This window comes from Lolium rigidum, chromosome 4 (assembly GCF_022539505.1).
Source record: "Lolium rigidum isolate FL_2022 chromosome 4, APGP_CSIRO_Lrig_0.1, whole genome shotgun sequence".
Lineage (NCBI taxonomy): Eukaryota > Viridiplantae > Streptophyta > Magnoliopsida > Poales > Poaceae > Lolium > Lolium rigidum.
Genome location: NC_061511.1, coordinates 187,573,826 through 187,591,466, shown reverse-complemented (window position 1 = coordinate 187,591,466; position 17,641 = coordinate 187,573,826). Strand labels below are relative to the sequence as shown.

Sequence of the window (17,641 nt, the reverse complement as noted above, 5' to 3'; positions counted from 1 at the left end):
GTACTACGTACATTGTTTCTAGCGATGCACTATCTCGTTGACATGTTTAATGATGTGATGTTGATTCTTATGATATAAGTTTTTAGCAAACGTTAGTTTCCTCCATGCTGAATTGTTGACAATGGAATTTAGTAATCACTCAAGCCAAAAAAACAAGTGCTCATTTTCCAGTGGACATTATAACATCAAACACATATTCCTATCAAAAATTTGAAAATATTTTAATGATTTTTAGGTTAGGTGATTGAGCTATGTGTTTGAACAAGCGATGTAGGTTGCATATCCATATGATTTTGCCACCTGAGACCTTGACTCCTTACCAAAATCATTTGTCATCTAGCAAACTGCATACGTTTCACCTCATCTAGAAAGTGACCTGAATCTTAGATTTATGATATGAACTTCCTATACTAACTATGCCAAGGTTCAAAAAAGCGGTAAGCGCTAAGCGAGCGGTAGGCCAAGGCCTAGAGCAATCACCGAGGCGCGCTTAAGCGTTTTGTACGGACACACCAGGAGAGCCAGCCGGTTGCATTTTTCAGCGCATATAAGGTCTAATATTCCTTTAATATTAGCCCAGTAAGGCAATGTTGGCCCAGTAAGGCCCATATGAAACCCTAGCCTGCCCAGCTCAATCTGAACCATCCATATTCTCTAATCTTCATTGTCTATCTACTCTCTTCTATCTCTTTTTCTCTCACCTGCTCCCTTCAGGCACTCATCGACAGCCGCAATGGCATTGCTGCTGCCTCCTCTTCCATGGATTCCCTGCCTCCACCCCTCCTTCCCTGCCCTCACCCCCTCCTTCCCTGCAACCACCCCTCCTTCCCTACTCCGTTTCCTCTACCAGATTCCAACAATAGCACGACCAGATTTCCAGGCTCGCTTAATTGAACGCTCAGGCCCGAAGCGAAGCGGAAGGCCATCGCTCAGCGCTTAAGCGCGCCTAGGCGTACGCTTTTTTGAACCATGAACTATGCTCATGCCGACTTGTTCACTCAGCAAACTATTGTCAGAACTGAACAAAATCTGTCAAACTTAATTCAGGTCTTTATACTACGTTGACAAGATATCAATATGTTTTTTCTTGTTATGTATAGACAACTAAACCTTTCAGTTAAAATACCCCTCCAGTTAGTTCTATGTGGAAGATATTTAGGTATTTGTGGTGCTCTTTCTTTGTAGCACTTGGTGCTCAGTACAACCCCTTCATCACACAATGTTTCTGTTTAGGTTTAGCTGCTCACAATAATTTTCACAATGTTCTTAAAACGTATAGGCAGGCTGGGTTCTTTGCAATAGTGAAAACCTTATTATGTATGAGTGGCTTCCCTTGTCAGTTTGGCATAGTTTTGTTTCATTACTGGGAAAATAATCACATGTAGCCTTGTACATTGACACTTTTTTTGCTCGTGCCCTTTTTGATGTAATTAGCTCTTTTTTTGCAGACTATTTTCTACTTCGCTGATCCTATTCAGGTAACACATGATCAAATTATAGGAAGGCTCTGTGATGATCTCCCCGACCGAGGAGAATCCACATTATCTGAATATTCACTTGGACTGCTCAATTTATATGCCGTGTTATCATGTTGCACGTGATCACTAAATGTTTAAAGGAGTGCTTTCTCAGACAGTTTTTTTATTTGTCCTTAAATGCTGTACTGGGTCAAATGTTGTGCCCGGGAAGGAGGATCGTGTATCTGAGAACAAAAACGATGGTTAATATGTGTGGACATACGAAGACAAGGATGGACATTGGATGCTGGTTGCTGACGCCCCATGGGAGTAATTACATTGTCTGATGTACTCAAAAAACAATCCGTAGGAGAGCGTAATTGCTAAAAACAAGTGCAGAAAGGAGAACTTTCGAAGATTGTTTGGATTCTGTAGTAAACCTGTAATGAATAGGGATCAATTATAAGAGTGTGCCAATTTTTTATTGTAATTACTTCACAGAACATGTTCATTTTATCTGGAAGAGTTCTGTGAAGCAGGCACGAACATGTTCATTTTGATTGTACTTAGAAATGAACTTGTTCTGTAAAGTAGGCAGGAACTCTTCCAGCCCTTCTACTCATTGCTTAAGTAATGCAGATTGTTGCTTAAGAAATGCAGAAGCTTGTCGCTTGTGTACACTTTCACTGTTTCACACTAGCAAATATCCATACGGAACTTAAATTGTACTGCCTATTACAAAAGCCAAAATCCATGGAAGTTTATCGAACATTTGTAAAATAGGACTAGATCTCCAAGCTAACGTCAACAATCTTCTTTGGTCCTTTCTTCTCCCTTTATAAGAGCTTCAATCTTGTTCATTCTTCTTTAAAGAGTATCTACAGCAGACTCTAGCAAGTTTACAACATTCTGATGGAACTGGTTGAGTGCACCATTAGGATCACAAAATGCCAGCCAACCAAGCCTCCATCACTTTTACCTCCGCCTTGTACTTTTACCTACCATATAATTCAGGCAAATAACAAGCCAAAAATCCGCATACCTTTAAGTTGCAATAGCAACAGGCAGGAAGAACATGGCACCTATAACATGACTGTAGAAAACAAGAACATATATGCTTATACCTATTACATGCCTGTAGAAAACAAGAACATATATGAAAGCTTTTAAAACTAGAAACACTATTAGACAGCATTGAATACCGTCACAACCTTTTGTGTTTGCTCTATGAAGCAGTCCGGTAGCATGAGATAGAACATATAATATGGTATGTGCAATTATCCTTAAGATGGCATGGCATCCAAATACAAAAATCTGGAATGTAATGGAGAAGGGATTACCTTCCTTTCTAATTAGCCGTTACAAATATATGTTTGGAAATAATTCCAATGGTGTGTACCTGAAGAGTACACAATGAATCCTTTCAGTTTACTATTTCTACACCTGAACTTGTGAGATTACTGGTGGATCGAGGTAATAATAAGTTAATCATCAAACTTGGTAAGCAGAGTAAATTGAGAAATAGAAAAAAACGACTTGGACCATTTCCTTTCCCCATCCACAGTAACGAAAGGCGATTTCTGGGCTCTCCTGTGCGCTCCACCTTGCCGCCGCCGATTCGGCGGATTTGCCGTCCTCCGGCGGCGGGAGGACGGGGAATCCCCGGATCCGGCGTGTTATAGTGTAGGGGTGCGTGGGTTTCCGTCCGGCGGTTCTGTGGAGGTGGTGGTGGCGTCGGTGCGGTTTTTTGGGGCGGCGATCCCTTCCTCGGTCGATGGCGCTCCAGCGGGGCTCCACCGTCGATCTGCTGTCCCTGGCGGCCTTGTGGCTCTTCGGAGGCACGAGCTCCGCCTTCCCCTCGCCGGAGTCCGTGGGGTGGCGGCTCCGGATGGTGTTCTTCCTGAAGGTGATGTTGAGGTGATGCGTGTCAGCGGTGCAGGGTGGAGGCTCTCAGGAGCCGAGGATCGTCGACTTCCCGTCCGCGGAGGGGCTTCGTCCAGTCCAAGGCTTGTGCGATGAAGTGGCGGCGGCGCGCCGGCGGCGCATTCTATGCTCGTTGTTGTCGATGGGATTCAGGAGGGTTGTCTTGCTTTTCTTCTGTATGTCTTGGGTCTATCTGTAAGATGTCTGCTGTAACCTTTTCAGCCTTTATCGCAAAAAAAAGAGTAAATTGAGAAATAAACAACTACTGATCCTTTGTAAAGCATTATGGTTGATCCTGCGCACACTCCACTGACACACTAAAGCTCAACTTCAAGAAAAAAAGCTATTGTTTCACACATCTTGGTTAACTACCAGATCTGTTTTGTTTTTGTCGTTTATCCTTTCTCATGATCTACGTTTACTGTGTATGTTTATATTGATTATCTTGATGATGCTGTCAATTCCTGAAACATGAGTACTAACTGATCAAGTTCATTTGTTATTGTACTCTACCTCAACATTCTAAATTTCTTAGTTCTACTGATAGCTTCACGAAGTGCAGAAATATGATCCAACTATGTTGGTACCTGAGCATAACTGGAAACTTGCTGAGAGACCATTAAACAAGCGGCCGCAGAAACAATAAGTAAATTCTAAGTTAATTAGGCATGATCAATAACAACAAATAAAACAATCGGTACATTTTTTTGATTATCTGAATTAGTCCACAGCAATAGATACCTTCTCCTAGGATGCTTCGGGGTGCAGCTAGACCATCTCCATTAATATTTTCAGTTAGGCAATTATCAGACCTATGTTTGCTAATACTTTTTTTTCGATAATGGATGCTTTATTACTTTGAAAAGCAATTATCTTACCTATGTTTTCTAATACTTGCATCAAACAACAAAAATACACTTACTAGTACTCGTACTAGAGCAACCGAATAAATTAAAGAGATCAAAGTTTGGCTGACTCTAGTGTGCTACATCGATTAAAAAAGTAGAACCATATTCAATGGGCTTGCTGATTAAAGAAGAGAGTGTGGATTATTTACTTAGATCACCAAGGAATAGAGCAATACGCTACCTACACTTAGCGTCTCCCGATGTTGCGGCAACGTCGATCTGGTGCCGGTCATGCAGGACCAGCCCAATCTACTGGCGGCGGCGAACGCCCGCGATGCAGGACGGGGCGGCCTGATCGGGCCGATCAGGTGGCGGCGGCGGCGGCGGTCGCCCTCGATGCAGAGTGCGTTTCTGACTCGCGTGCTCTTCCTTGGAGCTCTCTGTTATCCAATGGTTGGGCCGGGCCAAATACTCCTACTACTAAGAGAATCGTGGATGCTGGGAAACTCACACTTGGGAAAACTCACTCCGCCCAGCTTTCCCGCGCGAGCGGCGCAATCTTTTCCGGGCCGGTATGCGTGGGCCTTCAGCTGGGGAGCAGCTCGACGTGAACGGGACGAGAGTTGAGTTGAGTTACCGTCGCCGCGAACAAACCCTAATTCCAGATCGATTCCCTCCGACGACCTAGGCTATGGCTTCCATGGCGTCCAAGCTCGCGCGGGCAGCCTTCGCAACCCGCGCCTCTCCCTCAGCCGTCGGAGCTACTGCTGGTGCCGGTCGCCCTGCAGCCGCCATCAGTGACTCCCCTACAGACGCCATCCGTATCTCCCCTGTAGGTAATCCCTAGCAAAGGGCCTCCTTCGCGAATTTGGGTATGAATCTTCAATACCGAAATTCCGACTTCTTTTTTCATTTCGACAATCGACACGAATGCTTCAGAATTTAATACTACCTGAAATTCACATATAATTTCTCATCATCAGTAGATATATATTTGAATAAACAGTCAGGGATTGGACACCATTCGTTAGGAGTTCTTCTAGTCACCAGACATCTAACAAGCCTGTTGTTTGATTTAGTATTACCAACTGACAATTGCTAATAAAAGCTCTGCCTTGGTTCAATCAAATTTACTCTGCTGAGGGCAATAGTGCAAATGATTGTATTTTCCACAAATCAAATTGTAACTCTATGCCTGCTGTATGACAGAAGGCCCCAATTACAGGAAAATATATCCCAATCCACCTGTTGATGAGAATGTGTTCAAGTCCAAGGAAGCCATGTGGGCCTTCTATGAGTATTGGTGCAAGTATCATGGCATATCGCGTGACCGTCGTGAGATGGTCCGTCGGTTCAAGGGATTTAGTAATACCGCCAGGCGTGTGTACGAGTTCAACACTTCTTCCTCCTATGGCGGGTTGGCAATGAACCATCTAGCAGATGCGACCAATGAGGAAAGGAAACTTCTAAGAGGATATAGGCCTGCAAAAAAATGATTTCAGTCCTTTTCTGATGTACTCCTGTGTGAGCCCTTAAGCCTTAAGTTATGCCTCTGTGTACCAAGACCTCTTAAGTTCCTAGCCGTACTGTGTGCTGCTTTGTTGCATGCACATTTTAGCTTTAAATAAAAGCCTCTATCTGCATGTATATTGGACAATTATCTATCGCTTTGATGTATGAGCTCATTTAGCTTTGATAAAAGCTATATTTCCTATACCTCCATATATCGCTTTGATGAATGAGCTCATTTAGCTTTAATAAAAGCTAGTATTTTCTTTTTTTCTGTATCTCCTCTGTTTTGCCTTTTGGTGCAGATTATTGCACTCTTGGTCAACTTGGCACATGGTTTGTCTATTTAGGGGTTCTGTTGATCAATTATTTTGGAACTTGGCTCAATCAGATCATGTTGCAAGCTTCATTTTCTCACCACCAAGAGATGTTGAGATTGTGGATGGTTTCTCTATTTGAGATAGGAAGATTTGTGAGGACGTGGGCATAGCCCAGTGGTTAGGGTTGCACTGGCGCACCCCAACGACCAGAGTTCAAATCTTGTCAGGAACGAATTTCTGAAATTCTCACGCCGAGGTCCCGCTTCTTTTTTTTTTGAGAAAAACTTGCTGCATTTGTATTACTAACCAGCACCTTCCTGTGCTAAGAGGTTCACAATCAACTCTGGTGGATGATCCATCCAGGTGTTACAAACTTTATTTATGCAGCCAACTTGCGCTAGACAATGCGCGACGCCATTAGACGACCTACGGGAGTGACATACTGAGAACTCCCCGAAACTCTTCAGCAGATCCTTGATCTCTTCCACGAGAGGCCCGTGTGTCGTTGCCTAATCGACGGTACCTCGGAGGAGGGATCCTCACGAGGGGGAGAAGAAGTAGGGGCCATAGGGCGGAGTGCACATGGGACGGTGGTACGCGAGTTACCCAGCTTCGGAACACCTGCACGATGACAGGGCCTACTCGCTGCTTGTCGGGAATTATCCGGGCGCTTTCGCGTTGTTACAATGAGTTGTGGTTGTGCCTCTAGGGCTCCCGGGATCCGGCTTATAAAGGCGCACGGATCTAGGGTTTACACGGAGAGTCCTAGCCGGATTACAGATAGCCTAACTACGGTACAATATCTTGCCGTGTACGTCACGGATCCGCCTTCCATATACGTCGTACTGGATCCGGGTTCCTCATGGGCCTCCATGGATCCGGGTTACTCCTAATGTCGGTACGGATCCGGCTTACCGATCCCGGGCTGGACTTCTTCCTTCATGATCAACAAGAATCGGGCCGCCCGATGGGCCACATGCCTCATCACCATCTCGTGGGCCACCCGGGATTGCCGGATCTAGGCACCGTCGATGGTACACCCATGAAGTATACCCACAACAAGTAGCCCCCGTAGTTCTCCGAGTTTCACCTGCAGCTTCCGCCTTGTCGGTCCATCATGATCTCCGGCAAACGTTGGTAACGCGGAGAAACTTGAAGAGCTCCAACTTCACATTTTCTTCTTTCCCCAACTTATTAGTCGGAAAATGCCCCCATCCAGCGGGACTTCATCCATCGACATTCCAAAGAACATTTCCGGGTCATTCCCTGCTCGTGAATGAGAACAAACTTACCCTCACGCAATTACCCGGAATCTTTAAAAGACTCAAACGGTTCCGCCAATTCTGGCGCCATTTTCGCGCGATTTCCGCGGTAACTTATCTCTAGCCATTTTTACCGTTAGGGTTTGGGACACGTGTCACGCATCCAACGGTGCGACGCTTGCGTTCCGACCACAGGATGCGGAACACGAATCTTATCCCCTCAGCCTATAAATATCCGCCGTCGAGCCCTTTACCCTCATTCACCCCCTTCTCACCTCTCGACCAAGCGCCGCCCACGAGCTCTTCTCCGCCGTGCCGGAATCTCGCCGGAACTTCGCCGGAGTCGCTTCGCCGCCGCACGGTGTTCGTCCAGGTTCTAACCTCAGCGAGCCACCGCGCAGAAACCTCGTCGCCGGCGACTCCGACCACCGCGGACTCCATCACGGTGAGCTCTCGAGCTTCGTTCTCATGCCGTAGTTGGTAGGGGTGAACTTTGGGGAAGACGATGTGGGATCCGACTAAAGTAAGTTTCCGCCAAACTCTTTTTCCTCAGATGTCTTCAACGACTCCGCCTCCGACCTCGGAGCCGATCATGGCGACCCCGATCTCCTCCGCCCCTCCTCCCTTCGTTCCCGTCCGGCTGGATCCTTCAAAGGATTCCGGCAAGGAGGCCGAGGGGACCTCTGCTCACCCGGAGAAAGCTTCCGGGGAGGGTCAAACGGAGCACCAGGCGGAAGAGGCCACGAAAAAATCAAAAGCTCGGAAGCGAGACTCCGAGGCTAAAGGAAAGTGGTGGCCCTGCACCACCACCGAGATGGAGCTCAAGAACCTCGAGTCGGAGGGCTTTCTGCAACCCGGAAGCTGGAGGTCAGTTCCAAATGAACTTGCTCCGGCTCCGAAGGACAATGAGATGGTGCTGACGAAGGCGCTGGTAGAGCGCGGATTTTCATTTCCGCCTTCGGACTTCTTCTTGGAGATTCTGAAGACGTATGGACTCCAACCCCACAACATATCTCCTAACAGCGTCCTCGCCATCAGCAACCACGTCGCCCTCTGCGAAGGCCATCTCCGGGTAACCCCTGAGATTTCTCTATTCCAATATTTTTTCTCTGTCAAGAAGGAGAGGATCCGGCAATCTGCCGAACTCGCTACATGCGGATCCATCACCTTTATGCTCCGCCCGGGCCGCGTCTACCCCCCTACCGACCGCCACGAATCCGCGAGATACTGGTCCGGGGGCTTCTTCTATCTGAAGGACGTCTCCGACCCCGCGAGCGAAAAGAAGCTTCCGGTTTTTAAGAACTGCCCCGCCACCGAGCTTCCGTCATGGACGCACTGCCCCCACTTCTCCGACTCGCCTCAACTGACCCGCGCTGTTAGGCGGATCTGCAAGCTCACGGAGGAGGGGCTGACGGGGAAGGACTTAACCCTTTCCTGGTTCACCAAGCGGATCCAGCCGCTGCAACACAGGGACCGCCTGATGTTTGAATACACGGGGCGCGACGATCCAATGCGCGCCACCAAAGATAATCTTTCCACCGACGCCATCGACAAGAGGATCCGGGTCCTCCTCAAGATCTCACGTGAACTCCATGTTCACGTATGCAACAAAGATATCCATACAAATGGATCCGGAACCGCGGTACGTCGTCTTGACTTTGGTTTATTGTTTTTCTTCAAACTTTTTCATCCAAGTGTTAACTTTGTATCAGCTCGAGGCGCTTGAGGAAAATGAACTCGGAACTCTCCTCCGAGTCCCATCCACCGGCCACGCGGATCCGGAAGCTGCATCGGAGGCGGAAGCTCCCGAGGCTTCCCGCCCTGCTAAGAGGAAGAAGCCGGCTCCTTCCAGCCCCTATGCAAAACGTGCCCGCGAAGGGCTCAGCATTGCGGCCACCCGGAAATTGGAGGCGGAAAAGAAGCGCCTCTCGCTGATTAATACCAGCAATAGGGGGCAGCCTGCAATCCAGCATTTCTTCAAACCTTCCGGGTAAATATCCACTTCCGAGACCCAAGTTCTGATTCAGCACTTGCTCTTATACTTTTATGTCTTTTCTGAAGCTCCGGAAGCCAGCCTCCCAAGGCCCCAAAGGTCCTCAAGAAGAGAGCCAAGCCATCTCCGGCTTCATTTCCCCTCACTCCTGAGGTTGAAGTGCCGCCCAAGGCTTCCTCCGCCACCAAGCCGGATCCAAAGGATATCATCGACATTGATGACCTTCCTGAAGATCCCGTTCCTCATGGAGACTCCGCCAAGGGTGCCTCGTCACCAATTCCTCCACCAGACCAACCAAGCTCCGCTTTCGCGGAGCCCACTGAAGAAGAACAGGAGCAAAAAGCTAAGCTCCTCCAAGTTACCAACGCGACCCGAGTCAATCTCCAACCAACTCCGTCCCTTCAAAAACTTACCCTTGCACAACGTCACGCGGAAGTTTCCGCCATGCTGAACAAGGTATGGGGAAAACCGGACGAGGAGGTGCGTGAACTCGCCGAGCTGGAGAGCGACTTGAAGGATTTTTTCGCCAAGCACAAGGAAGTGCGGCAGGTAATACTAGCCCCCAAGCATTGGGTGATATAGTTCCGTGTAACGTGTATTATCCGATGCTTTCCCAGAATGTACTTTAGACGGAAATTTAAATTTTTTATATCAAACTGAATTCCTCGCTAGCCCCCAAGATTTTAAATATCCGGCTAATCTCCCTGCTGCTTCATAGACCACACGGAAATTGCACGAAGATCTGCGCATTCATGTGCTAGAGCAGATCACGGAAATTGAGGGGCTGCGCCAGAACGCGGAAAACAGCCAAAAGGCTATCCAGCTGCTTGAGACCCGCCTTAAAGGTACGAGATCCGGGTCTTCACTTTTTGTGTTGTCATAGTTCAGGATGCATAATATGTGCAACTTTTCTGCCTTCAGAAGAATCTGCCAAGCACTCCTCGTTTGATGAGCTTTCCGCCAAAGTCAAGGTGCTTGAGGCGGAGAACGAGTCCTCAAAACCTTCATTCATGAATCCACCAAAAAGGAATCTCGAGGCAAGGAAGAAACTCTCCGAGAAGCATGCCAGCGACCTGGCGGAACTGAATGATAAACTGGAGAAAAGCCAGGGCCGCGTGATTTCCATAATATCCAAGAACAGAGTTTTGGAGGAGGAGGCGGAGGCCATTGACAAACTTATCTTCCGTAAGCATTTTTCCGTATCGCTGCTCCGACTAACTTGTATGATTCCTCTAACGGAACTGAACATCTTTCTTCCACAGCAAGCCTTGGCTACGAATGGTCAAAAGAGTCAAACCTTACGAGGACGGAGGCATACGATGAAGCGCGGAAATCCATCAACGCGTTAATTGAAGCTTGTCGCGGAATCGCCACGACTCGTCTGCGAAGAAGGCCAAAACAACAGTCATCGATACGATGACCAATCTTATGAAGTTGGTGCCGGATTTCATCAAGGACTGGCAGAAGTCTTCAGCACGCGGAGTCGCCTCCCTGGTCTTGGCCACCTGCAAGGCTCACTTCCCTCGCTCAACCCGGCGACTATTGCACGCGGAGCCCCCAAGGGTTCCGACATGGGCGCCCTCCTCGCGGAAACCGAAGGATATGAACAGCTGTTTGTCAGGCGAGTAGATCACTCGTTCTGGTATAACAAACATGATCTGCCCGAAGGCTTTTCCGATGCTGAGGAAGAAGCAGGTGAGCCGGAGTTTTACGGAGAAGGATCCGGATCAAGCGGGGAGCATTCCGGAGAAAACTCTGGTGACGACTCCAAAGCCGGATCTGGTGACAGCGACGACGGCTCCTCCTACCAGCAATCAGAAGAAGAGGACTCCGAGTAGAGTTCCTGCTGTAAACAATGAAACAAGTTGCATCATTTTGGCCCCGGAGTGGGTTTGTAATAAGACTTAAATTCTTAAGTAGCTAGGAACGAAACGATTATGCATGGGGCGGAAACACTTATCCTGCTATCCGTTTAATATTATGTGCATGTTTCGTTTTATGTCGGAAAGCAAGTGCTGATTTCGTTATTTTCCGGCTTGCCCGCTTGACCTTCCACGAGCCGGAAAACCTTAGCCGGAAATGCTCGCCGGCGGCGACGAAGCCCAATGGCAATCCGTCCATAACCGCGGAAACAAGCCCCCAGGCATAGGTGCCGGAAATCGCTACTAGGAATCCACGAGTTCGCAACAGACAACAACTTAATCAGAAAACTTAAGCTTACGTCCTGAAGGACGATTTTTGAAAATCACAACTTTTGTACACGCCTAGGCGGAAGAATCCAGCTCTGCGGTTTTAGTCGGAAAACATACACGATCTAAAAATGAACAAGTAAAGGAGGTAAAAGACTCAAAGAGTGAACCATAAGCTTTATTTCATTGATCATGTATAACTATTACAGCAGTTTGTAACTCGGAAAGAATATGCTAAGTGTAGAAAGGACGTAGCTGTGCGATATTCCAAGGGCGATCTGTTTCATCGTAGATGTCATCCGGATCCTCACGCTTGCGTTTCCGGCGCCAATTAGCAGGTCTATCCCTCAGCTCGCGGAAATCAACAAGGTAGTATGACCCGTTATGAAGCACTTTGCTAACGACGAAGGGTCCTTCCCATGGAGATTGCAACTTATGGTCTTTCACCTGTCGAAGGCGGAGGACTAGGTCTCCTGCCATGAAGGAGCGATTCCGGACTCGACGACTGTGATACCGTCGGAGCTTTTGCTGGTAGATGGCGGAGCGCTGGTCAGCTAGATTCCGAGCTTCTTCGATCAGGTCCACAGATAGCTGTCTGGCCTCGTCAGCTGTTTCTTCATTATAGGCGGAAACTCGCGGTGAATCGTGGATGATGTCGGAGGGAATCACGGCTTCGGATCCGTATACCAGGAAGAAAGGGGTAAACCCTGTTGACCTGTTAGGGGTAGTTCGCAAATTCCACAAGACAGCGTCTAGTTCGTCGGCCCAAGCTCCAGCTGCTCGTCGCAGCGGTTCTTCAAGGCGTGGCTTGATTCCTGATAATATTAGACCGTTAGCTCTTTCAACTTGACCATTGGATTGTGGGTGGGCCACGGATGCAAGGTCCAATCGAATCCCCATTGTCTCACAATAATCCTTTAATTCTCCCCGAGCGAAGTTTGTGCCATTATCTCGTTATGATGCTGTGTGGGATGCCGAATCTCATCACGAGGCTACAGACAAATTTTAGTGCCGTAGCACCGTCGGCTTTTCTCACTGGCTTGGCCTCGATCCACTTGCTGAACTTGTCAACAGCGACCAGGAGGTATTCACAACCACCAGGAGATGATCTTTTTAACTTACCAACCATATCGAGCCCCCAGACCGCAAATGGCCAGGTGATAGGTATGGTCTTCAGCTCTTGGGCTGGAGCGTTTGGTTGAGTAGCATAGTACTGACAACCTCGGCAGGTCTTGACTATCTTGTCAAGCATCTTCTTTAGCTGTGAGCCAATAAAAGCCTAGCCGAAAAGCTTTTGCAACGAGTGACCCGGGAGCGGCATGGTGCCCGCAGTCCCCCGCGTGGATCTCTCTGAGGATTTCAATGCCATCTTGATTGGAGACGCATTTGAGAAATACCCCTGTTGCGCTTCGTTTGTAGAGCTGTCCATCAACAATTGTGTAGGATCGTGCTCGTCTGATGATCTGGCGCGCGAGGACCTCGTCCTCCGGCAACTTCTGATCGATGAGGTAGTCCAGGAAAGGCTGTGTCCAAGCCGGAATGGTAGCCAATAACTCTCTAGCCGGAGACACTCGCCACTTCGGGTTTTCCGGGTTAGCGCCCTTCACCGAGGGTATCCGGAGATGCTCTAGGAAAATTCCGAGCGGAATTGGCTTTCTGCCGGATCCGAGCTTGGATAGCATGTCTGCCGCTGTGTTATCGTCTCTCCTGACGTACTTGACTTCGTATCCGAGGAAGCACTTGGCGAGCTCATCAACTTCGTCTCTGTAGGCTGCCATGACGGAATTTCTGGCGTTCCAGGTTCCGGCTACTTGTTGTGCCACCAAGTCGGAATCTCCACAGCATATGATGTGCTTGATCCCAATTTCCTTAGCGATGCGCGCACCGTGTAATAGAGCCTCATATTCCGCCATGTTATTTGTAGCTTCGAAGTGGATCTGCAGAACATACTGCAGTTCTTCTCCGGTAGGGGACTTCAGGGTGACTCCGGCTCCTGAGCCTTGATGCTGCTTGGATCCATCGAAGTGCATAACCCATGTCTCTGGTTCCGGCTCCAGACTTGCATCCGGAGCTTCTGTCCAATCTGCAACGAAATCTGCCAAGACTCTGGGATTTTACCGCAGCCCTTGGCTTGTAAGCGATGTCGAAGGCGGATAATTCAATGCCCCATTTAGCCGTCCGTCCCGCTGCGCCGGCGTTGTTGAGAATTGTTGATAGCGGAGCCTTGCTCACAACCGTTCATCGGGTGCTCTTGGAAGTAGTGTCTCAGCTTCCGGCTGCCTAGGAAAACTCCATAAGCTAGCTTCTGAAAGTGAGGGTATCTTTGCTTTGACTCCGTCAGCACCTCGCTTATGTAGTAGACAGGTCTTTGTACGTCATATTCATGACCTTCTTCCTTTCGCTCCACCACGATGACGAGGCTAATGACTTTGTTGGTGGCCGCCAGATAAAGGAGCATTGGCTCTGACTCTGCTGGGGCTGCCAAGATAGGTGGGGAGGTAAGTATTTCCTTCAACCCTCGAAGAGCTGCGTCAGCTGCGTCGTCCCAGACAAATTTGTCTGTTTTCTTCAACAACTTGTACAGAGGTAGCGCCTTCTCGCCAAGACGGCTAACAAACCTACTGATTGCTGCGACACAACCAGTTAGTCGTTGCACATCTTTGAGACAAGTTGGCCGTTTGATACACAGGATTGCTTTGATCTTTTCCGGGTTAACCTCAATGCCTCTGTGAGAGACTATGAAGCCAAGGAGTTTTCCGGCTGGCACGCCAAAGACGCACTTCAGCGGATTCAACATCATCTTGTACCGACGGAGATTCTCAAAGGTTTCGTGAGGTCGCCGATCAAGTCGGATCCTTTCCGGGTCATGACCGCGATGTCGTCGACGTAGGCGTGCACGTTCCGGCCAATTTGGTCCTTCAGGCACCGCTGCATCGTACGTTGGTAGGTGGCACCTGCGTTTTTCAAACCAAAAGGCATAGTAACATAGCAGTAAGTGCCAAACGGGGTAATGAATGAAGTCGCCTTTTGGTCGGATTCCTTCATCCGGATCTGATGGTACCCGGAATACGCATCAAGAAAACACAGAAGTTCCGCCCCCGCCGTCGAATCAATGACTTGGTCAATGCGCGGCAAGGGGAACGGATCCTTCGGGCAATGTTTGTTCAAGCCAGAGTAATCGATGCACATTCTTAGTATTTCAGTGTTCTTTTTGGGTACAAGGACGGGATTCGCGACCCAATCGGTGTGGATAACTTTTATTACAAAACCTGCTTCTAGTAACTTTGCTAATTCCATTCCTATGGCGCGACGCTTCTTATCTCCAAAGCGTCGCATAGCTTGCTTCACCGGTTTAGCCCCCGGATTTATGTTGAGGTAGTGCTCGGCGAGTTCCCTAGGTACTCCGGACATGTCAGAAGGTTGCCATGCGAAGATATCCATGTTAGCGCGGAGGAACTCGACGAGCGCGCTTTCCTATTTGGGGTCCATGTTGGCTCCGATCGAGACTTGCTTGCTAGGGTCATCTTCCTTGAAGCTGACTTTCTTGGTCTCTATCGCGGCCCTGAAGGAGTTTTTCTGTTCGGAGATCTGCTTCTTGGTGGTTTGCATCTCGGCCGGATCCACCGCGGCCCCGTAGCCTTTCAGCTCTTCTCCGGATATGACAGACTCGCGAAGGCGGCTTCGCCCAACTCGCACTCGTGAGCCTTTTTGTAGTCTCCGGTTATGGTGATCATACCATTGGGACCCGGCATCTTGAGCTTGTTGTAGATATAGCACGCTCTTGCGTGGAACTTGTGGTAGGTGGGCCTGCCGAAGATGACGTGGTAGGAGCTCTTGAAGGGCACAACTTCAAACGTGATCTTTTCTTCGCGGAAATTATGAACATCGCCGAAAGCGACGGGAAGTGTGATGCTGCCGAGGGAGTTCGCCTTCTTACCCGGAACCACGCCGTGAAACTCAGGTGGTGCTGTGTTTGAGCTGTTCCTTGGTGAGGTTCATCCGCTCCAGAGTCTCCAGGTACATGATGTTCAAGCTGGCTCCGCCATCCATGAGGCACTTGGAGAAGTCATACCCGTCTATGCGGGGACTCACAACCAAGGCGTAGTATTCTTTTGGCACAATGGCGGGATGGTCCTCCCTGTCAAATGTGCACGGAACTTCCGACCACCTGACATACTGCGGCACAGCCGGAACTGTGGCGTTCAGGATCCGGGTAGCTGATTTTGTAGCGCGGATCGTGGGGGTTCCGAGGAAGGTGTGGTAAGCCCCCACGCTCTTTTTCTCGAAGGGGTTGGATTTACCTGCGGATCCGGCTTTGGGATCCGGCGAGTTATCATCCTCGTCCATCGCCTCGGAACTGTCCTCCTCCTTGTCCTTGTTCTTGCCCTTGCCTCCTTTGCCGCGTGGGCGGTGCTTCCGGGCTCGCTTGTATCCTGCCTCCGGGTCGTTCTTCAGGTCGTTGACCCACTTGCGGCTGCGGTTGGTGTGAGTGGACTTCCCGTAGCCGGATCCAAGTGGGCCGGGCAGGGCATGTCTCCGTACTCCTCGTAGGTTTGCGGGGCGCGGGATCCGCCAGCGGTGACCTCAGTGCCATGCTGCTGACCCCTGCCGGCTCCGCCTCCGCGGCCGCGTCCTCTTCCGCCTCCTGAACCTCCGCGTTGGAACGCCATGGCGACCATGTCGGATCCGCCACTCTTCTGGTCATCAGGATTTTTGCGTTTGTGGCCGCTGTTGTTACCGTTATCACGGTTCTTCTTTTGTTGGTGCAGGGGGATTGCTGTAGCTGCGATATCACCGCCTGCGTCGTCATCGGCGGCAGTGTGATCACTGGCAATGGAGATCATCTCGTCCAAAGTCAGTTTGTTGGCGTTAGCCAAACACGTAAGCTTATGCCTCAGCAATCCTCCTCTCTGCAGTCCACCAATGAAGGCGTACATGGCAGTGGTGTGGTCGACGTTTTCGCACTCGTTCCTGCATGCCAACCATCGTGTGAGGAAGTTTCTTGAGGATTCTCCCTTCTTCTGGATACAAGCTTGTAAGTCGCTTGCCGTGGCGGGTCTTTTGTAGGTGCCTCTGAAGTGTTTCTCAAAAGCGGTCTTCAGGTCGAACCAGCAAAAGATAGAGTTTTTCTCGAGGTCACTGAGCCAGATCCGGGCTGGTCCTACAAGGTACAACTGGAGCATGCGGCGAGCGATATTAGGGGTTCCTCCGGCAAAGGTTACTCGCATTGTAGTAATCCTCAATCCAGGTATCCGGCCTTTCGGTGCCATCATAATGCTTCGGGTTTCCGGGTAGCTTGAGGGAGCTCCTTGGCTTTGGTTCCTCTCGAATCATCCCGCCAAAGCACTTCGGTCCGATGTAGTCGGTTCCGTATTCGTTGAGGCGTTCCTGCGCGTCGCGCGAGCCGTGGCGGGGGACCGTGAGCGAGAGCGAGATCTCCAGCCACCGCCTCCGCCTCCACCTCCGCCGCCACCGCTAGGTGGTGGTGAGGGAGACCTGCGAGGGGGCCGATCCGACCTCCCGCTTCCGCCTACAGATTCTCCCCGGCCCTCCCGGTGCTGGCTCCGGCTCCTGTGGCTGCCTTCGCCATGACGCTGGCTGCCCTGGCCGTTCCGGCTCCGGCGGGGCTCCGGGTCGCGTTCCTCATTCCGGCTCCTCCTAGGCTCGGGCTCGCGATCAATGTTCTGATTCCGGCGAGGTTCCGGCGTGCGCTCCCTGTTCCGGTTTCCGGAAGGCATCACGATGTCGCGGATAACAATTCCACCATGCCCTTGAGGCCTGGTGTTTCCGGCTGGACTACGGCGACGAGGGGGACGCGGGTAACCATTAGGCGGAGGAGAGGCGTTGCGGTACTTGTCTCGTCCGGAGTACATTGCATCCTTTCCCTTTCTCGGATCTGACGGTGGCGTCTTTGATGGTACGGGGATCGGATTTGGGTGTTCCCCGGCTTTCCTTCTGCGTTCCGAGGATCCGGTTCGCGATTCGTCATCTCGGTGGCGATTGTTGTGGGCGTCCTTCGCGCAGTGGAGACGCAATGCTCCGGGTTAGCTTCCAACTTGCGCGAGTATCCGCCTTGCTCGCTGTTTAACCGCTGAAGCGACGAGCGTGCGCAAGTAGTTGATGTCAACCTCCTCGTCACT

General features: G+C 49.9%; 1 protein-coding gene across 2 annotated transcripts; it reads left to right on the top strand.

Moving 5' to 3' along the window:
- The first annotated feature begins 4,865 nt into the window (after window positions 1-4,865).
- LOC124649997 (thiol protease SEN102-like) lies at window positions 4,866-6,007 on the top strand. Of its 2 annotated transcripts, none has more exons than XM_047189565.1 (2): window positions 4,866-5,064; window positions 5,441-6,007. In XM_047189565.1, exons 1-2 carry the CDS (start codon window positions 4,920-4,922, stop codon window positions 5,722-5,724), a joined length of 429 nt encoding a protein of 142 aa, XP_047045521.1. In that variant the 5' UTR covers window positions 4,866-4,919; the 3' UTR covers window positions 5,725-6,007. The 2 variants fall into 2 exon arrangements, with proteins under 2 accessions (XP_047045521.1, XP_047045520.1); XM_047189564.1 differs by having other exon boundaries at window positions 5,438-6,007.
- The last annotated feature ends 11,634 nt before the right edge of the window (window positions 6,008-17,641 follow it).

Bases quoted from the DNA above. Each gene is read 5' to 3' on its own strand.
- LOC124649997 (XM_047189564.1), top strand. From the start codon at position 4,920: ATGGCTTCCATGGCGTCCAAGCTCGCGCGGGCAGCCTTCGCAACCCGC. The intron at 5,065-5,437 runs GTAATCCCTAGC...GCTGTATGACAG, and splicing joins CATCCGTATCTCCCCTGTAG to AAGGCCCCAATTACAGGAAA.